Here is a 23,106-nt window from a genome sequence, read left to right as displayed (position 1 = left end):
TTAGAGATGATGGACTGAAAAACAAACTGAGGGTTGTAGAGGGAAGGGTGGTGGGGAATAGGTTAGCCTGGTGACAGGTATTAAAGAGGGCACATTCTGTGTGGAGCACTGGGTGTTATGCACAAACAATGAATCATGGAACACTACATCAAAAACTAATGATGTAATGTATGGTGATTAACATAACAATAAATTTATTAAAAAAATAATATATATATATATATATATAAATATAAATTTCTCTTTAAGAATTTCTTTAGAAATGCTGAAACTTAGTACCCCATGTTACATGTCACAGGAGTGGCTTAGTCTTTTGGTGACTTTTGATACATGCAGTATTCTCTTAATGTGAGCCTTTCCAATAACTCAAACAGTGTTGCCTAAATTGCTTGGTTCTTTAACAATTTTCATTGTGCAGTATAAACAAAGTTTAAGGATGTACATTCCTACTAAGATCTTGATAAGAGTCTAGGAAAATTGGGAGACATCTTTTAATGACAGTATGAATCTGTATCTTTTTTTTTTCTTTTTTCTAGACTTGCAACGAGACTGGAAATACCAAGTTTAGTGTAAGCATCTGGAAAAACCTTTAGTAAAAGGAATATTATTTTTAGAAAGGGATTTCTTTAGGTACATTCCACAAAATTTGATATATATTTTCATTTCACTCAGTTCAATTATTTTCTAATTGGAGTCACATGTTGTTTCAAATATATCACCTAAATTTCAAACAGTTGAACATGGGGCACCTGGTTGGCTCACTTGGTAGAGCAAGCAACTCTTGATCTTGGGGTGGTGAGTCCAAGCCCCACACTGGGCATAGAGCTTACCTTAAAAACGAAAACACAAAACAAACAGCTGAGCATGTAAAAATTTATCTTTTCTGTTATTTATTTCCAGTTTAATTCCATGTTGGCCAGAGAAAATGCCCTATGAGATTTCAAGCTTTTGAAAATTGTTGAGATTTACTTTATGACCCAGAACACAGTAAGTTTTGGTAAATATTTCATGTATTACTACAATTATTACTTATAAAGGTAATCACTACAGCGCTATAATTATGTAGGTATTTTTTTCAGAAAGTTGTATATAATAAACTAGAATATGGAGAGAAAACTATCTCCATTTGAAACAATTTAATTCTAGGAATTCTCATAGAAGCAAGTCAGTTTAATAAAACATACATATAAGGAAATCAGTCATTTTCCCCATAACTTACTTCACTCATGGACTCAGTTTTTGCACCACCTCAGATCTGAATGGCTCATCTGTTTCCAGGGGCATAGCCATAGAGTCCCTAGAAATTATTAATTCTTTATTGTAATCCATAGGCCCTGGTGGCTTTTGGTGCTCCTGTTTCCACCTACCAAGGGGCCCACAATGGCAGCGACTTCTAACAAAGAGAGGTGGGTACAGTGCACACCTGCAGGACTGGCTCCCCTAAAGGCAGAGAAAGGAGTCAGATTACATGACCCCATTAACTTCCCCAAAGAAAAGTGTAAAAGGAGATGAGCATTTTATATTATTTGCCAAGTGATTTACTTAAACAGATTAGAGAGTTAACTGATAAAGCTATAAGATGAGGATAAAATGTGTGTATGTGTTTGTATGTGTATGTATATATATATATATATATATATATGTACATACATACATGAATGCAGGATGGAAAATTACTTTTAAAATGTAAGCACAATTGTGCTCATTGTTACTTTGGTGGCCCCTAATAAACCACACTTCTTAGTGTCATACCTTTGAGTAGTATACTCTCACCTTGCTGTGACCACTGTTGGCCTGTGTGACTTTAACAAGTGTGATGCAAGCAGAGACCTGACGATTCATTGTATTGGATGTTTACCCTCTTGAGCCTCCTTCTTTTGGACTCCCTTGTCTTGGAATCCCAGCCACCATATGGTGGGAAGTCCAGCCCAAGGGGAACTATGGTTCTCTGGTTGAAGCATCAACTGAACTCTCAGATGAGAGGCAGCCCTAATTCCTAGCTCTGCCAGAAAAGGATTGTGAACATTAAAGCTTCGTTGAGGCCCAGATGATGGTAGCATCAGCCAGTATCTTGTGGAAGAAAAGAGTAGCCCAAACTGAACCCAGTCAACACAAAATCATGAAAGATTTCAATCATAAAAGAAACAATTATAAAATTATTTTAAGCCACTAAGATTTTAGAATTGTTAGAAATAATCAAAACAATAACAAATATTTTCATGAAGTGTATATCTGCCTTCAAAGAAATATAAAAATATCTGCATTTAAAGAAAATATTGAAAAATATTTATAAATCTGTATTAACCATATGACACACATATGGTTAGTAACAACTATATCTAAAGTTTATAAAACTAAAAGAACTGTTTGAGTATTGTTGATCCAACCCTTTTTTCCAAAAAAAAAAAAAGGAAAGCCACAAGTCCTGGTAGAATTTAAGATCAGAAGGCACAATCCATCAGACCATGTACATTAATCCATCCATTGATTTATTTAGACAGTGTATTTAAGCATTCGTTCTGTGCTCTACTCCTGACACATAGAGCCTGAATGTACAATTGAAGAAAGGAACAAATAGACTGATTTTTTTTCTGTAATTTAACCTTTACTAGTAAATATATCTTAAAACATTGAAAAAGAATCAAATGTAGACAACAATTTACATAAATGTATTTTAATGAGTTACTGATAAAATTGCTCTTCTTTTATGATTTTTTCTCCTGATTTTCTATGTCCTCAACAAACTACTTTTAAATTAAAAAAATGAAAACTTCATGGGGCACCTGGGTGACTTGGTTAAGCATCCAACTCTTGATTTCGGCTCAGGTCCTGATCTCAGGGTCTTGGGATTGAGCCCAGTGTCAGGCTCCATGCTCTCCGGGGAGTCTGCTTGAGATTCTCTCCCTCTCCCTCTGTCTGTCCCTCCCCTGATTGTGTGTGTGTATATATGCACTCTCTCACTTTCTCTCAGATAAATAAATCTTTAGGGAAAAAAAAAAGAAGAAAAGAAAATTTCAGAATAGTTTAACTATCAGGCTGCAACCATCCAAGACAGGATTTCTTAGTTCAAATTCAGTCTCCACATACAAATTATTCTCTGATTGGTATAGATTCCTCTCACTGGATCTTCCACACGTTGTGTAAGGACATGTTCCCTGTTTTGATTTAGTTGCAGCAGTCCCATTAGTTAGGGTCACAAGACAGGTGAAATGGTTTTGAGTCGACTATCAATTTCAACCCCATGACAGAGGGGGAAAAGTCAGCACAACGTAGGGGAAAAAAATCATTCTCAATATTGTTTGTGTGTTTGTGACTCTCACATTATGTGCTTAATCTTTACTTTTAAGATAGATTTTTTAAGCATATCTCTTGACATTCTCCCAATCTTCCTTGGTACTTCTCTTAATATATAATGGGCACAGAAACATTGGGAAAGAAGATGGGGTAACTAGATTTCTGCTCCCCTTTCCAATATCCCTTGTGTATATATACAAAAATGTTTTAAAAAGTTAATTTGATTTCAATTTAATTTAACTTCTCTATGAAAGCATGTGAAAAATCCTATTTTGACTTAGATCGTAATTATTGCATCCTGTCTTCAAGGTTGAGGAGAGGAGAAACAAATTGCTGACAGAACCAGGGAAAGCAAGGCTAAGCCACACACAGCTCTTTGGCTCCTCAGATGTAGTTTCCTCAGCAGAGCTTCAAAAATTATTTAAATTATTGTCAATCAATAGAACATGGAACATACCCAGGAGATCTGAATGCTAGTTAAAACTCACTTTTAAAAATAAATACCTTTTAACAGTTCAGAACTAAGGAACAATTGATTATATAATCACTTTCTCTACTAATATAACAGAAAACTATTATCAGCGGTGTGAGTCCAAATTGTGTATTAAATAGCCTCTCACAACATGAAAATGAATTTTGCTGTTTGACAACCCGGGTTGATATCCTTCCATCTATATGGGACATAATGTTTCATCTACTCATGTACATCTACCTTTCCACAGAATTATTGTTCTTCTTCCTGCAAAGCATGCAGATGAATAACCATGATGCCATCCTGCCAGGTAGTAGTACAAGGACAGCAGATTTTTCTGTTATCCCCTGTCTCCAGCTGACCACTTGGAAGATGCCACTCGCCTCATAAGCCACTGAGGCAAATATCTAATCACACATCTAAATTAGTTTAGCTCTGGTGTTAGTTAATAGTTCTTGCATCCATTTGTAAAGCAGGGCCCCTACACACAGAGGCTGTCAGGATTTCCATCTTTTGTATATGTGTCTAAAAGAAATTTGAACATAATTTGATATCAAAGAAATAGCAAAGATTCTATGTGCCCAATAAGAAAAAAATAACATTAACAGCAAACTAGTTAGTCTTTTCATGCTACAGTCATTTGGGGGCTTACTGCTAACAGTAAGATCTTAGGAGGAAGAAGAAAGTGTCTTACTAAAAAGCTCAAAAGCCCCTATCTAACATTTTAACTTTAAACAGTTCAAGTAATTACGGTCTTGTAGAAAATTTAGGATCTCACATATATCAAAATATGAGTTAAGGTTTTAATATGCTATATAAGGCCTAGGATAAGTGCCCATAATTTAAATAAAAGTCTCTTCTTGATCATCTGTTTTCACTATTTAGAACTGCTACAACTCTTGGGTTATTTCTAAACCAAAAAGATGAACTAAGAAGAGAAATGAAAGAACCCAAAATTCTATTCTTATGTATTAAGCTTTACAGTAACTTTAAAAAACTGTTTTGTGAAATTAATAATGTATTTATCTCTGTATGTCTGAGAGCAAATCTTAACTTTTATTAATTTTTATCAAGATCTAAAGATGATCAAAATTTTGAGCCATATCTTGACAGAAAAATTAGATATTCTTATTTTAGATGACTTTTTCTGATATGACCAGTGTGTGGATTTTGGTAAACTTTGAACAAAAGTTTTATATTTAAGTAATATATAAAAAAATTTATAGATGCTTATTTGTTAATAGTGTTTGGATTAGATATAAAGATATAATTTTCAATTAATGTCTAAACAGTTGCTTAATATTTTAGGCCCTATCAAAAATTTTGCTTACCCAATAAATGCCTAAAATATATGTATGGAAAGCATTATTACTCAGTCTATAATGATGGAAATGGGCATTCAAAGAGAAATAGAAAAATAAACAAAAATCTGTATCTTTCGAACCAGAGAGGGAGACAAACCATAAGAGACTCTTAATCTCAGGAAACAAACTGAGGGTTGCTGGAGTGGTGGGGGGTGGGAGGGATGGGGTGGCTGGGTGATGGACATTGGGGAGGGTATGTACTATGGTGAGCACTGTGAATTGTGTAAGACTGATGAATCACAGACCTGCACCCCTGAAACAAATAATACATTATACATTAATCTAATCTAATCAAATCAAATCTGTCTTTCCATCAGTCCATTCATCCATCCATTCTTCCATCCTTTCATGCATCCCTATCTTTCCTTCTATCTATTAATCTGTATAACTCCCTATGTACAGTGTATCTCCAGATGCCTTCTCTTGTGAGAAATTTGAGGCCTATTTTTCTACCTGATTTGCTAAATGCTTGGTGAGGATTTACTTTGTGCCAAGTGGAAGAGTATAAGGGTGAACAAGCTAATCTAGATCATCACCAGCACCTGGATCCTAGCTATGTTGAAAAATTTTAAATAATTTTTCATCATAATATTGATAATTGTTACAAAGGAAAACTCCATTGTGCTTTCAGGTCAAATCTGCATTATGAAAAGATCTCTCTGGCTGCTATATGGAGGTTAAATAGGAGGAAACAAGAGTGGATATTACAAAAGCATATTTAGAAGGCTCCTATTATCTTGATATCCCTCTCCTGCAGGCTGTATTACTGGGATGCAAATTTGAGGGCAAAGGTGATCCTGATCTATTATTAGCCAGCAGTGGTACTGATGTCTTTGAGCATATTTTCTGATCCATTGCCCTGTTTTCTGTTTTATTTGTGATCTTAAAGTTCTAATTATTTAACTGTCTCTTTCTTCTAATAAGTTCTTAGCTTGAGTTAGCACAGTGAAAAATATATGCACAATATTTGTAGAATAAAATAGATAAATGTGCTTTGTCTAATGGATTGCACCTTCTGGACACTGATTTTGTCCACTAAGATGCTCTCATTAAAGTGAGGCTTGGCTGCAAAACTACTATTCACTGTTCCATCAACTATTCTAAACTTCCTATTCTTGCCTAGTCCTTGCCATCGTTCCTGTTCTGATTTGAGGGGCCAGTATTCTTTGTGTTCAAGACAGCCTGACCCTTTACATCTTGTGATGTCTTACGTAACTGTATTTTAACAGCACATTATATAATACCTTTATGTTTCCGTAAGAAATCACTGTCATACAAAATTTGTTCTATCCATCTGTAATACGTAGCATTGTACACTACTTCTTATTGTTCCTAAGGGTTTGTTTTCTTATGGTTATATACCAAAAAACAGTCTTTATGTTATATGTGTAAAATAATTCTACAGAGTACTGTTATGTACTTTGATTTATTGACAATTTACATGTGAAATTGTCAATATAGAATATATGTTATAAAAACTTCAAAAATGCTATTAATCTGACACATAATATGAGCTGGGATAAGAATCATGATAATGCTGTGTGCTTCCTCATTACTTAAGCTGCTCATACCCACTGTACTCCTATAACTTAAAATAGCTACACTTATTTAAGTCTAATTTTGCATCATAAATGTATTCCTAGACTGAATAATTTATGGCTGTTCACAAACAACATTGTAATACATTATACAGTAATGTTAGAAGAGAATAAATGAAATATCATTTCATTAGTAATGTTTATATAAGATATATAGTAAAGTATATATAGGAGCCACATCATGTTAATCTTTCTTGCTATTTTTCCCAAGAATTTAGCAGAGGAAAATGTGAATGAGCTGTTGGTCTATAAGCAGTATTTTTTAAATAAATGATTTCATGTTTGTATATATAAAAGCATACATCTATTTATTTGGACTCTGACCACTGTCCACACTATAACACCTGTAGTTCCTAATTTCACTGGACAAGAGAATGTTGAAGTGAAACTGTATTGAGCGTAATGCTTTCCTCTGTGCATAGATACGCATATATCTACAGTTCATTTCACACAGTAGCAATAACATTAAACATGTTTTATTCAAGAAGTGGTTTAAGTTTGAACAGAGAACAGAGTCTGTTTACTAAATCTATGTCTTGCCAATGGCCTTATGTTCAGTAAAAAACATCTCCTATCCTTTGAACAATATAAAAGAGCACTTTTCTCCCACTGACTATGCCACTTGAAAGCATGAATATAATGGATGTGGTTTCTTAATGTTAAGAGGAAAATTTTTATGGTCATCACTGCAATCCACCAAATATCCCTTGTTCTTATCCCATGTAGAAGTTCTCTCACCCTCATGAACCTTTCTGTGGCCATATGACTGGTTTGTCAAAGTATGAAGAAAAGAGAATTATATTACGGGCATGCAGAATCTTTAGGAATCAGTGAACAGTGTATACATTTCCCATTTGACACCAGCAGTGCTTGTATTGTAGCTTATAACCCATTCTTATATGCATAGCTTATATGCAATGATATCATGGATCTGTTATGGACATGTGGTGTTAGTAAGAAAAAAAATTATGGTATTAAGTCACAGAGAATTTTGAAGTTATTCATTACAGTAGAATTACTTATCCTATCCCAGTTGATAAAACAGTTGACCTCAGTATTCCCTAGTCCTACTTCCCCATATATCAGCATGTATCCTTAAGTAATAAGTATCATCTTCGGGTTCACTAACTCTGATCCTTACTCCACACAATATAATAGTTCTAAGTGAGGTAGCGCCCTTAAAGAGAATTTAGCTATAACCGTGCCAGGAAGTGTTTGGATTGTTGGACCAAACCTGAAGCCAAGGTGGCTTTCTACTCCAGACTTTTGTGCACTTGGCCATTTTTAGGAAGAATTAAAAGAGGACCATAGGGTGCCTGGGTGGCTCAGTTGGTTAAACCACTGCCTTCAGCTCAGGTCATGATCCAGAGTCCTGGGATCGAGCCCCACATCGGGCTCCCTGCTCATGCAGGAAGCCTGCTTCTCCCTCTGTCTGCCGCTCCCCCTGCTTGTGCTATCTCTCTCTCTCTCTCTCTCGCTATTTCTCTGTGTCAAATAAATAAATAAAATCTTTAAAAAAAACACATTAAGAAAAAGAGGACTGGGATTATAGAAAATAGACTTCTAATAAGTGTGTCTTCCATTAAGAAAGGTATGACACAAAACAAAGTCCATAATTCGCCTTTGAGAGTTTGAAGGGGGTAGTAGAACATGATAGGATGAATAGAACAATAAAATATCCAATTTTTAAAAAGAGAATTAACAAACATTCATAAATGATTACTTAAAGCTTTTTTAAAGGATCTTTTAAAATATCACTTTAAATTCTTGTGAAAAAAATTATAGGGCTTTAAATATTAGTAGAAGAAAGAAAGGAAAGAAGGAAGGAAAGAGGGAAGGAAATAGGAAAGAGGGAAGAAGGGAGAAAGGAAGGAAAAAATATTAGAAAGAATGAAAGTAAGGCCAGAAATAAACCCACGATTATATGGTCAGTTAATCTTTGACAAAAGAGGCAGGAATATGCATTGGGAAAAGGACAGTGTCTTCCACAAACGGTGTTGAGAAAACCAGACAGCTACATGCAAAAGAATGAAACTGGACCACTTTCTTACACTAGACACAAAAATAAACTGAAAATGAATTAAAGACCTAAATGTGAGACCTAAAACCATAAAACTCCTAGGAGAGAACATGGGCAGTGATTTCTCTGACATTGATTTTAGCGACATTTTTCTAGTTATGTCTCCTGGGGCAAGGGAAACAAAAGCAAAGATAAACTATTGGGACTACATCAAAATAAAAAGCTTCTGCACAGCAAAGGAAACCATCAAAACTAAAAGACCTACTGAACGGGAGAAAATGTTTGCAAATTACATATCTGATAAAGGGTTTGTATCCAAAATATATAAAGACCTTAAAATACTCAACACACACACACACACACACACACACACACACACACACAAAATCCAATTAAAAAATGGGCAGAAGACATGAACAGATATTTCTCCAAAGACAACCTACAGATGGACAACAGACATGAAAAGATGTTCAACATTACTCATCCTCAGGGAAATGTAAATCAAAACCACAATGGGATATCACCTTCACACCTGTCAGAATGGCTAAAATCAAACACAAGGAACAATAAGTGTTGGCAAAGATGTGGAAAAAAACAGAACTACCATATGATCCAGTAATCACACTAGTGGGTATTTACCCAAATAATACAAAAACACTAATTTGGAAGGATGTATGCATCCCTATGTTTATTGTAGCATTATTTACAATAGCCAAATTATGCAAGCAGCCCAAGTGTCCATTGATAGACAAATGAATAAAGAAGATATGGTGTATATATATTCACAATGGAATAGTATTTGGCCATAAAAAGATGAAATTTTGCCATTTGCAGCAACATAGATGGAGCTAGAGAGTATAACGCTAAGTGAAATAAGCCAGTCAGAGAAAAATACCATATGACCTCACTCATATGTGGAATTTAAGAAACAAAACAAAGGGGGAAGAAAAGGCAAATGAAAAAAAGAAAAACTCAACTATAGAGAACAAATAGTTATCAAGGGAAACGGGTAAAATAAGTGAAGAGGATTAAGAGTACACGTATCCTGGGGCACCTCGGTGGCTCAGTTAATTAAGTGGCCCACTCTTGATTTTTGCTCAAGTTATCATCTCAGGGTTGTGAGATTGAGCCCTGTATCAGGCTCCATGCTGGGCCCGCTTAGATTCTCTCTGTCCCTCTGCCCCTCTCCCCTCCCCTTACCTAAAAGGAAAAAAAAAAAAAAAAAGACTATACTTTTTTGTAAAGATTTTTATTTATTATTTATTTGGCGGGGGGCAAGAGAGCACAAACAGAGGGAGTGGCAGCAGCACAGGGAGAGGGAGAAGCAGGCTCCCTGCTGGGCAGGGAGCCCGATGCGGGGCTCAATCCCAGGACCCTGGGATCATGACTAGAGCTGAAGGCAAACACTTAACAGACTGAGCCACCATGGTGCTCCAAGAGTACACTTTTCTCGATGAGCACTGAGTAATATATAGAATTGTTGAATCACTATATCGTATACCTGAAACTAATATAACACTGCCTGTTAACTATGTTGAAATTAAAATTTAAAAAAAGAATGAAAGTGTTGTGCATGTGTATATGGGGGTTGGATAAAGAGACAGAAAGAGATTTAAAAAGCAGAATATACCCTTCCTAAATTATGCAGTTTCTATAATCACTTGAATGAGGCATCAGTATAATTTACATTATTTCTCTCGTTATAACTGTGACTTTGGATCTTACCTTTCTACATAATCTAGTAACCGGGAACAGTGATTTGAAGCAGGAGCATCATGACCTCCTACTGCATAGAGAAAACCATCACACGTGGCCACTCCAACACCCCCTCTCCGCTTACACATTGGAGCACACACGTTCCACTTATTTGTATGAGGATCATAATATTCCATTGAACTCAAACAGGAACTTCCATCACGACCTCCGACTGAATATAATCTAAAAACACAATCAGAAAAACAGCATTTAATACTACAGTCTGAATGACAAAACGTAGAAAAGAAGTCCTTTAAAAATAAATTTTCTATCACCATGTGAGTCTCACATGTGTTTTAATAAGATTAGATGTTGTGGAATTTTTGCTTTACCGGTGGACGTTATGATTAATATATTGGTAAATAGAAACTGAAAAGTATAGTATTAAGTTGAAGTAAATGCATAGGAAGACTTTATTATTTAGTATATAAAATTATGCAGGTCTTAGATTTGCAAACGCATGCTCTAATATGATGTAGTAACTCTAAAATATGATCTTTAAACTGATTTCAAGTCCTAGAGACATTTTTTTTTTAAAGCTGTTTATGTTTCTCTTAATGCCTGGCATGATAAAATATTTCTGACTGCCCAAGTGTGCTCTTTACAGTTGTAATGCCTCTTTGCCTGGTTACTCACAGTTGTCTGCCAGATCTCAATCTTAAATAGGTTGAAATTAACCAAGAGGAACATTTTAAAAGACAAGTATTAGACAAGTTTAACTTGCAGAAGCACCCAGAAATGAAACTAAGAAATTTTTATCATCCTAAACACTTCATGAAATCGGAGCTTTGTTTATTTCTGTGAAGATCTAACTTAAAAGAAGTATGCTATAATCATGAGGTATTATTAAAATTTAAATATTTTTTGCAGAAATTTTACTTACTGAGTAAGTATCTTCGCACAAGGCTTCTTGCATAGTCCCTGGTACATAATTTATATATAAGAAAAGTATCCTCTCTTTTTTGCCTATCATTTTAAGGGAATTTTTGACTTCAAGCTTCCTTTTATTTATACATATTACTCTGATAAAGTACAGTGTTGATTTATCTGAACCCAGCATTGCTAATAGAGTATGTATCACATATTTTCTTTTTCTGAAATTATTTAAAATGCTAACATACAAATATATAGCTAGATATAGAAACTAATGATAATTAAACATATTGCTTACATTTTAGAAGTTAAATATTGAGTCTATTAGTATAGCCTTTTATTTGGAAATTAAATATTCCTGCAAAGTTCACAAGTTACAACATCAATGACTTCTTTAATATAATTATGTATATTACAAACCACTACTCATTAAAATCTCTTTCTTCTGTGTGAACCCTCCATTAATAAAATCCAGTAACAGGGATTATACAAAAAAAGAAATTTATATAATGCCTTGATAAAAATGACATAATATTTGACAATCCCTTTTGTGACAAAAATGTTTGATGTATGGTAGCTATTATTTTATAAATTACTTATGAAAGCCTAGGCTGTGTTATCAGTGGGTTCTTTCATTTGGTACATATCCCTATATAGTACTATATAGTCTACAGAGGAACAATGAAATTGCTGTAATTTTAATATATTGATTAATATTAAGGCAAAACTATTTGACAAGAGTAAATGCACTGAATTTTTCCTCAAAAACGAGCTTTGACAAATAAATGAGAAAATTTTAATTTGTGTAAAAGTTAGTAGTGTCCTTTTGGACTGCTTTATGAATCCACTGTTAAAACTAATAGATGTATTTTAATACTTGAAAGATTTTGAAAATTACGTACTTTACAAATATATGCTATCAGCTAACATTCTTTCTAATCCACTTATTTTGAAACATAAATTTGCTAAGTGACTAAGAATTAAAATGGAACAATAAATAATAGCGATTACTATAATTATTGTTAAAGTTCTAAAAATAACCAAGGGATAGAAACAATATACTCTCGAGCAGTTAGAATAAATGCTAGAATGTATGCATATAATTATCTTCTCAGATCTCCCTTCATAAACTATTTAATCATAACTTAGGTTGATTCCCTGCTTTGCTTCGCTACAGTGACAAATTAGATGTTGAGACTCTGAAGAGCAGAGAAGAATCTGATGCTAGCCATAAATGCACTGACAAGATAGGGGGTGGCAGCTGACAGTTTCATGGCAAGAAAGGAAACTGACATTTCAACTTAGAGTTGAAAGAGGAGTGGAAATTTGTAAGATGAAGAAATAGGAGGAAGGCTTTACATACAGGGAAAACATTATGCATAAAGACAAGGGGCAGGAAAGGTCACAGCAGGTGATAAATAAAGAGTGTCAGGTATGTCACACTGATGGAAAGGGGTTTGTGGGAAAGGGGAAAGGAGAGATGCAGCTGGTAGATGACAACAGGAGGCTGAGAACGTAGACCTTGATGCCATGCTGCAGTGCTGGGCTTTCACTCTGAGACAATGAGGAAAAAACAGAGAAATAACATTCTTAGGAATCATCAGGTTCATAGTTCAGTGTGCTGTGAATCAGTCGTACGAGATCAGAAAGATCCCTGATTTAAGCAAGCTCTTCTGAATTTTGCTGAGAAGGGCAAGAATCAGAGTCTTCCCTACTACTTTCCCTAACTTGTGTGTTTATTCAGCACACAGATAGATTTTACCTAAAGTTTAGTGACCCGGTCTTGGTGTTTTGATACCTACTTGTCAGGTGTCCATCTAAGTGAGTGTCACATGTTTCATATTCTAGAAAATAAAATACAGCTGTTTAAGGAAACATATCCTATACTAGTTAGGACATGGGTTCAAATGTGTTTAAAGGGGCTGGCATGAGACCCAGGCTGTTTTCCACTTTAAAGTATGTCATCTGTAGAGTATGACCCTTTGTCAAGAATTGTGAGGAATCTAAATTTTTTTTACTACTTGAAATCCAAGAAATTAGTGCATCATAGTTTTGTAGATGCTGGAAAAAGACGCAAGACTCCTAGGTCAGAGAACAATTGCTACAATTCACAGCAAACTAAGCACCATGAGCCTCAAGTTCACATTGGTTCTTGTTGTCCACCCTCCACCCCAAGGCCCAATAGGGGGATAGAGGCTCACGTAAATATTGCACATGCAGTGGACCTTGGCATTTCTCACATCTGAGGAACATTAAGTTGAGGAAATGCTAGTTCTTTAAAGAAACCTGCCAACAAACCCGCCCAAATTTTGCTCTGAAGGGAGACGCTATCTTTATTATTCTGGTCAAAGAACAAATCTGTTCTCTGCCCCCAAAGAAAGACACCATCTCTATCTTCCTAGCTGTTTGATTTACCCATATCCTTGCAGACAGTATGAAAAAGTTGGCAGTACTTCTTACTTGGGAATTGTACATAAATGCTAAAATCCCATTGCGGAATTCTCTGCAAACACCCTTGTCCTAAAGGCCCAAGGTAGCCCTAGCTATACAACCACAGTTCAAACAGCAGGACAAAGGAAAAGTGGAAGGAGGACACCCCTCCTTTAAGAATCTTTTTTTTTTATTTTTTTAGATTCCACAAATTAATAAACAGAAAGCAGAATCAGACCTAAAATACAGAGAACAAACTAAGGGTTGCCAGAAGTAAAGGGGGTGGGGGCAAAATTGGTGAAGGGGAATGGGACACACAGGCTTCTAATTATGGAATAAGTCCTGAGAATAAAAGGCAAGCATAGGAAATATAGTCAATGATACTGTAATAGCCTTGTAAGGTGACAGATGGCTATACTTGTGGTGAGCATAAGAAAACATGTAGAGAAATTAAAAAATTACCTTTTCTGCTGGAAACTAATGTAACATTGTATATCAACTATACTCAAATAATATTAAATAATTCATCTTTTAAAAAGTTGCATATCTCACTTCTGATATACCATTGACCAAACTTAGTCAGTGTCAATAAGTAATTGATAAGGTGCTACAATATGTTGTTTTTATTTTAGATGGCCATATGCTTAGTTAACAGTGGGTATTTATATTTCATAGACAAAGGCGTGAATAAGTATCAGGAGACAATTAGAAGTTTCTGACACAGAACTAGATCTTTTCTAGCCCTGTGTGCCATTGTGCATTCTACCCTAGATAACTTTTTCCTACATAGGCTAGATACCTCTCATTCATCTCTCAACCAATTCAGGTGTATCTCTACTAGAAAGTCTTTTCTGATCCCATTTTGTCTTTTTCTCAGAAAATTAACATTGTTTATAATCCGTATCCTAGGTAAAGTTATTTAATATTTGTCATACTTTATCAATAGTGCATACTTTGGGACGGCTGTAACCAAACTCAAGCCCATCTGCCCAATACGGTAGCAAAGACCATCACTGAAACATGGAGTATGCCGCAAGGGAAGGGTTTATTCTAAAGGCAACCAAATGAGGAGACAAGAAGGCAAACTCAAGTCCGTCCTTCTGAAGAGGTAGAGTAAGGGAAATTTAAAGGCAAATGAAAAAGATCTGGTTAAAAACTGCAGCTGAGAGTTGTACCATTAACTTTTTGTTTACTAGTTTTAATCCCCACTGTCTTTTGAACATTCCTCATTCTTGAGGGAATTGGGATGATGGCCACATTATATACTTCCTGCTGAAATGGAAGGAAGATTGGGGTTAGAGGAATGGGACATTTAGTTCCGGGTTGAAACTTAACATTCTGTATTACCAAAGTTTTTGTACTTTGGTTATCTCTATATTTTATCTAGGGCCTTAGGGGAGATTTGTTGTAACCAAGTAGCTTGTTGTACTTATTGATTTCTTCAGACCAGTTCTCCTAAATGGTAGTTTCAGGTCCATCAGAGGCTTGCTAGTCCAAGCAGGGTTCTTTTCAATGTTCTCCTTGCTGATTGGGTATAGGGAACCTGTGGATTCTTTTCATTTGAGTGTGATGAATCCGTGGCTTAATTCCCTGTAGTTTCACTGAAGAATGGGGAGTCAATAGTACCTCATTAGGTCCTGTCCAACAAGGTTGGAGCTGGTACTCTGGGTGCTCGTTCCTCCAGGTCTTTAATAACCGCAAGTCTCCAGGATTTGAGAGATATAAAGGCACATCTGTGGGGTACATCATCCTGCTATATTGAATGTACTTGATAGTATCCAATTTCCTAATGTAAGCCCCATCAGGGACTCCTAAATCGTGAACAAATGTAGAAAGAGCCTTCCATATAACATTTCATAGGGGCTTAATCCAAGCCTACTTCTAGGGGCCTCTCTTACCCAAGAAGTGCTTACCCAAATTCAGTTGGTTTCTTGGCATATCTTTACCAGAAGTTCATTTTTTTTTTCCAGTTGGGTAGAATCTCCAGAAAATGTGTAATTTCCACTGAATGCCCTGAAAATCATTACAGAGAGTTTTGGAGTTTTTGTATGGACTGCCAACTTGGCAACTTGATCTGCCCAGCTATTCCCTTGGGCAGTCGAACAGTATAATTTCTGGTGCCCTCAACAGTGGACAATAGCTGCGTTCAGATCTTCATTGTCTTTGATCCATAAAACTGTTTCATCCATAAACATCTCAGTGTCTGGATTTTCCAATGGCAGATTCATCTAATTGGGAAGGCTGGAATAAACTTATTCAGTTATCTGTGGGTCTCTGGTGATCTTTCTGAGTGGCTAGACAGCAATAGGCATGAAGATCATCTAAACACGGACCGTGTGGCAATTTTTCTCTGAAGTTTACCTCAAGTTGTTAGCTTCAGTTTCCAGGGCTTCAGGGAAAAAAGAGCAGTTTTTGTTCTTGGTGATTTCAAGTCAAGAGAATGATAAAAAAATTGGAAACATTAGTTTGGAGAGTCTTGTCAGATATTGGAGAAAACCAGAAGAATTCAGCGTCCAGTCCAGTTTTTCAGGCAAACAGCAAACAAAGACAGCTAATCAGAGCTAGCATCTAATAGCCACAAAGGCATGTTACTGAAACATAATTTCTCTCTAAAATCACCCTCATTTTCAAAGATAGCCAAATAAAACTAATTTGTTTGTAAAATAAGTCCAATTTTAACAAACTTGGCTTCATTATTTACATAAGCACAGTAAGAATAGTGATGGGCCATATAGGTTGTTTTTTTTCTTTTTTCTTTTTCTTTTTATTTCTTTCATCTGCTTTACTGGGAATGTTCATAAGGAATTTCCAAATTAACTTATAACAGTCTCTCAAAGCTAAGAAGCCAAGCCAAATACTTGCCATCAGCCTTTGCCTGTAATACCTATAGATTTGGGTGAATTCCTCTCTTCTATAAGTCCCCAAAATATTCTGAGGTTCCTGTATATACCAGGAAGTAACCTTCTTTACTCCCCTAGTAAGGCTGCTAGGAGTCCTGTAAACTAAGAACCAGGACAATTTTTCCAAGGGGCTTCACTGACTCCATAAAGTCAACCTTAGCTCCTTACAACTATCTGGTCATATCTGAGTCTATGAACATCTCCCTCAAATACAACTGTCCAGTCAAGCCTTGGTAAAATAACCAGTGTTTCCAATTGTGTCCTGTCACAAGGAGACCAGGTTCGTATTAAACTTATGCAAATAAATACACTGTCATGAAAATATACGAATACACACTGAGAATTTTTGAATTCTGGAAGGATCTTGGGGAGAAAAACTTAAAGGTTTCATATTTGTTTACAAAGAAATATTTTCCAAATTTCTATATGTCATAGATAGCCTTAAGTCTGGAAGAGCAAACATTAAAGAACCAGCAATGTTCTAAACAAGTCTCTCAGAATGTAGCTTTCCCATTAGTACTAGAAATTCTTGGTTTAGTTTTGTGATCTTAAAGGTAACAGAGACCTATATTTGTCATTAAGTGGAATTGACAAGGAAATTCTGTGACATACAGCACTTTAATAATTAAAATTGCAAGTAATGATAGTTATACCAGAATGTATCAAAACCTTAGGGATTCTGTATAATTTCTGGAACAGTTACAACATTCAACCATATAATAAAACTTAAGAAGGATTATCATCATTTATCTGACAATGTTTCCCATGTAATTTGACATTCCAAAGAAATAAGCCTAATTAGTCCAAAATACTTCATTGAGAAGTTGAATTTTGGGAAGTTTGTGAAATATCAGGTGGTTTTAAAGCACGTGCTTAAATAAGATTACAGATCATCACAAAATTTAATGATTATCTATTTAGCCAATGTGGCAATAAGAGATTCTAAAGATAAATGCGGAGGGTTACATAGTTGTTAAAAGAAAAAACTTAGCTCTTTTAATATTGAGAAGATTCAACTTTAAGTAATCAAAGACTTAATAAAGACAAAAACATAGAAACTTATTTTTTTCTAGGCAGATTAAAGAAAAACCTTTGTTTATAGTTTAAACCAATAACCTAAGAAAACTTGTTTTAACAGAAAAACCAAACTCTGATTTTATTACTGGTGTACCTCTGATATTAAAACTCCTTTATTTGAATAAGAGAAATTAAAAAAAAAAAAGTATGCCATCCCTCCTTTACTCCTCCCTGTCATCTCCCAAGTTGGTATATACTTATTGAGACAAGGACATCCAGGGCACTGCATGGATCTGAGTTTTTGTGCTAGATGCTGTGATGTGCTGACCAGAATCTCTATCAGGAATGAAGGACTCTCAGCTGTAGGAATGCTGCCAACAGTCCTCAGCTCTCAGAGGCCATCAGGGATCTCCTGGACTGAAGACAGCTGCTTTGCCAAGGGCATGCCCTCTGCCCAGGTGGTTGCATCCTCTGACTGTTATAAAAGTCCAGCCCTTTTGCCTGAATTTAGAATAGTTCTGAAGGGTAATCCAACTTTTGGAGCTCCTTGGAGAATGTTAAAGCTTCTGTTGATATTGTATCACTGCTCAACTTCTGCCCAATCTTGCTTTCTTACACTTCCTTCTCTTCTCTAATAAACTACTTTACATACTAATTTCCATAATCTTAGTCAGTCTGGACCACATACAAAATTCCTTTCCAAAGATTCCCTTCTCACAGACCTTCTACAGCTCTCCTTTTTACATTCAGATTTTTGTCCTTACCTTTAAATAACCAATCTCATTTCCCTTGCCTACATGGTTGTTTCCCTTATTATTTCCAGTAGTCAATTACATTTATTAAAATTATTTACATCTGTTTATTCTGAGATTACCCATACAACTTCATGAGGCATTAGACAACGTCCAAGTTTTTTTTTTTTTTTTTTCTTTTCTGACAAATTTTGCAATGGAGATAACATGAACTTACTTGACTTTCAGTAAGGAGAGGCAGAATAAAAATTTCATATGTAATGCTAATAATTCTAAAGACATGTCTATTTTAATTAGAACAACCTTAAATTAAGTTAGCTTTAATACTGAATATCTTCCCAGATCATGTGAGCTTGCAAAACAACAGTTTCAATCTTTGAGTTTTAGAATGCCCAATTTTTGTAAGTGCTCACCTTTAAATTGACTAATTAGAACTCTTTTACAAAATAATTTTAGCAAGGCCATCCGAAGTAGAGAAAATCTCTCACATTTACAACATACATGGAGACACATACAAGTATACTATACAAACAGATGCAAACAACTTGTTAAAGACCCACTTTCCAAATATCTCCCTTTCCCTACACAAATCCAATTGCAAACTTGTATTACAATTTATGGATCCATTAGTTGGTCATTTTCCCCTGGAATTTCATAAATATTGTGACCAAGCAGTGTTGCAAAGAAAAAAAAAAAAAGATTGGCCAGTTTTGGAGAAGACAGCCCAAAGGGTTGCATGAGAGGATCAAGCTGTCATTCCTCATTCTCCAGTGAGAATAAGGCTGTTTTTTACCATAAGCTGTGGGATGAAACAAACCAAACGAAGCCCAGAGTACCTCTGTGAGCACTGGTTCCTCCCTAAAAGTCAGAACTTCACCTGCTGAACCAAATGGCTTCCTAGACAGCCTTTTCTTAAGCAAGAAAAGGAGGCCAAAAGAACCAAAACCCCGTATTTGGAGGCAACCAAATGGGTGGAAGAATCTAAGCCACACTAAACAGGAGGAAGAAGTAAACTCACCTGTGGTTGCACAGGAAATACTCACCAAGAGATGTCTGTCCAAACTGAAACCCAAAAACATATCCTTGCCATAGTAGGGACGGGGAACCCCCCATCCCCACCCCATGGTCCTTAGGACAGAGTCTAGGCTGTTGCTGAGACTTATGACCAGACTCCTGTTAGTGGCTGGGAACCTACAAACCTCAGCAAAAGGCTCCTGCTTGGCTCACCAGATTTGTAACTGAACCCAAGTTCTTCTGCCCAATATGCAGCAAAGACAGTCACCAAAACATGGCATATGCAGCAAAGCAAGGTTTTTATTCTAGAGGCAGCCAAACAAGGAGACAGGAAGGCAGGCCTCAAATCTACTCCTCTGAAGGATGTTAGGGAAATTCAAAGGCAAAAGAAAAAGTCTGGGTAAACACTGCTTGCTGCTCTTAGTAGTAAGCAGCTGAGAGGAGTTCCATTAACCCTTTGGTTACTGGTTTCATGGCTACAGAAAGTGCTTCCAAGACCATTGTCTCCATATTTGAAAGGTTTTGCTGACGAAGTCTGTGATATAAATATAAATATAATCTTCACTCACAATAAATTGTTACTCAGAAAGTATATTCAGACATCCCTTCCCTTGTATAATAAAGATATAAGAATCCCACAACCCTCGGGCGCCTGGGTAGCTCAGTTGGTTAAGCAACTGCCTTCAGCTCAGGTCATGATCCTGGAGTCCCGGGATTGAGTCCCACATCGGGCTCCCTGCTCCCTCTGACCCTCTTCCCTCTCGTGCTCTCTATCTCTCATTCTCTCTCTCTCTCAAATAAATAAATAAAATCTTTAAAAAAATTAAAAAAATTAAAAAAAAAGAATTCCACAACCCTCACTGGATAAAACCTTTGAAGCAACTCCCTGGATCCAGAACTCAGTTTGATTTTTTGTTTCTCAACTGATGGAAATCTCTTTAATCTGATCCCAAGAGAGTACCGCTGTCAGAATACTCCAGCATCTGCCCTTCAGTGAACTTTTTTTTTTTGAGAGGTTCTTGTTAGGGTATCTGACAGTATGGTAAGCAGAATTTCAGTAAGCTTAAGTGGTGCAGGGTGGCTGAGTTTGTTAAGCGCCTGCCTTTGGCTGGGGTCATGATCCCAGGGTCCTGGGATGGAGCCCTGCATCTGGCTCCCTGCTCAGTGGGGAGTCTGCTTCTCCCCCTGCTTGTGCTTTCTCTCTTTCTCTCTCTCTCTCACTCGCTCATTCTCTCTCTCAAATACATAAATAAAATCTAAAAAAAAAAAAAAGAATTTCAGTAAGCTTACAACAGGTATAATTGTTCTTGTTCCTGCTCGCTATGAAACGTGGCAAATGTAGTCTGAGAGTTGCTGACATTGTAACATGGCTGATAAGCAAGGATGTATGTGGAAATCCGATAGCAAACACCTATCTTTATTTATTAGAACATGCCAGTTTTTTCTAAAGAAACCTCTACTTGTAAATATGCACATTAATTTAGGTCAATTAACCACATTCCAAAACTTGGTCGGATTCAGTAACCTAACTCCTGGCAGAAATGGTCTCTACTACCTTCATCCCTCCATCCCCATGTTTCCTTGCAAGCTCGCACTCTACACCTATTACAAGTCTGCATTTCCTCCCTTTGATGTTTCCAATTTTCCTCTAATATAATGTAAGCTCTTTGAGGGCAGGTTTGCTTTATTTTCTTTGATATATCACCATGGCCAATACATGTTTATAGTTTGGGTGTGTATGTGTGTGTTTATTTTATTTTTTTTAAGTGAATCAAGTACTGGTTTCCAATTCTGGAGAAAGGGTGATTCATCTATGGAATTTGTCAAAGAAAAAGCACCTAAGTTCCCCTGAAATAAGATTTTGACAAATGGCAGAGAAAAGCATTAATCATGTGTCTTGGGGACACAAAAGAAGGAAAGATGAAGTTAAAAAAAAAAGGTTTATGGAATGGTACAGATTAAACTAGGCTTCAGATGATGGAAAATAATATAAATGCTCTCATTTACCTTTTATTTAGGTAAAAGAAAATCTTAATGTGTTTTTAATACTTCATGGCGTTATTGTTCTCAAGTGTAATAAACTGAATCCTTTTAGTATTGATCTTGCCACATGGAATTTAATGCACATAGAGAGCCAGAGTTGTGTTAGGCTGAAGTTGTGTCACTTCGGAGAGATTTCAGATGTATGCAAAGATCAGGTGAAAATCTGAGGAGAGAAACTAAGGGGACAGTGGGCAATGCACAACTGCAAGTTATTGAGGAAACACACACACACACACACACACACACACACACACAATGGAAAAGAAGTGGAAGTAGAGAGATGAGTCTGTGAAAGGACAAAAGTGTGTGGACCATGTCCCCATGCTCCAGTAATCTGAGCGATTTGGTATGGGTGGGACATAGGGCAGCTGTATATATTTTTTTTTTTCCAGAAAAGAAATTACAAACTTCCAGAGCATGTTAGTACTCCCAAGTGAGACTCAGCAAACAAGCAGTTTTTTTTTCTTATTCATGACTCTAAGATAATACAATTTTAATACAAATTGCTTATCATACAAAAACTTATACAATTTGGGTTTCCATCTTTAAGAAAAAGAATACCAGAGGTTGAATAAAAAAAATAGAAATAGGCTCTTTCTTGGAAGATGCCTTGCAAATGACAGGCCCTGGACTTAACTTACTGTGCTAGATATTGGCACATACTGGAGAAAACAACACACATTGATTCCTCTAATGATTCTTCAAGCTGTATGTACTTCAGGTTGCACAGAAATTGCAACTTACCCATGAATATTATTAACATGAGGTTTTGAATGCATAAGCAGACTCAGTTTAGCCATGGTGAATCATGAAGCAAACCCCATTATTTTTGTTTGTTTTGCAAGTTCTCAAGGGTCTGTCACATACATTTATTAAAATTCAAGCCTATTTATGGATGTGCTCAGACAGTAACAGTACCTGCTTTTTGAGGAAATAAAGAGAAGCAAAACAGAAAGACCTATTAGCTACAGAGTTGGAAAGAATCAAGCAAAGAGCAAAGAAAAAACTAGAAGAATCACTGGTAACAGCTGGGGAGTCTAAGGTTTTATATGGCCAATCACCATACCCCAATGTCTACCCACTGTCTTGTTGGGTTTCTTTCATTTATCAAGTAAGTCTGTTGGCTGTCCTGGCATAAGATGACATATCTACCACTTAGCTTACTCTGTCTTATTGGAAGCCTGAACCAAAATGTTTCATGAAATTGATATAATTTTGCCCTTGAATTTATCAGACTACACTCATTAATTTTAAATCAGGAACCAATTTCTTTTCTTTTTTTTTTAGATTTTATTTATTTATATGAGAGAGAGAGAGAGAGCATGAGCGGAGGGATGAGGCAGAGGGAGAGGGAGAAGCAGGCTCCCCTCTGAGAAGGAGTCCTATGCGGGACTCGATCGCAGGACCCTGAGATCATGATCTGAGCCGAAGGCAGTTGCTTAACCGACTGACCCACCCAGTTGCCCCAGGAATGAATTTTTTATTTTTCCACAACAAATGGTATCATAAAGAATCTAAACTTAAGAGGGCTGATCACTGGCTTTTATGTGTCTTAATTGGGAAAATTATTCAAA

At 36.1% G+C, this 23,106-nt stretch overlaps 1 protein-coding gene across 2 annotated transcripts in view; it reads right to left on the bottom strand.

Moving 5' to 3' along the window:
* Nucleotides 1–23,106, bottom strand: part of KLHL1 (kelch like family member 1) — a 382,161-nt gene that overhangs the window by 21,585 nt on the left and 337,470 nt on the right. For both annotated transcript variants that reach the window (XM_027590019.2, XM_027590020.2), the window contains exon 9: nucleotides 10,474–10,686. In XM_027590019.2, coding sequence (XP_027445820.1) covers nucleotides 10,474–10,686 — 213 coding nt within the window. The remainder of the gene's footprint in view (nucleotides 1–10,473; nucleotides 10,687–23,106) is intronic.

Source organism: Zalophus californianus, chromosome 3 (genome assembly GCF_009762305.2).
Source record: "Zalophus californianus isolate mZalCal1 chromosome 3, mZalCal1.pri.v2, whole genome shotgun sequence".
Classification (NCBI taxonomy): Eukaryota; Metazoa; Chordata; class Mammalia; order Carnivora; family Otariidae; genus Zalophus; species Zalophus californianus.
Note: the sequence above shows the minus strand (reverse complement) of the source record. Positions and strands in the feature narration are given on the sequence as shown.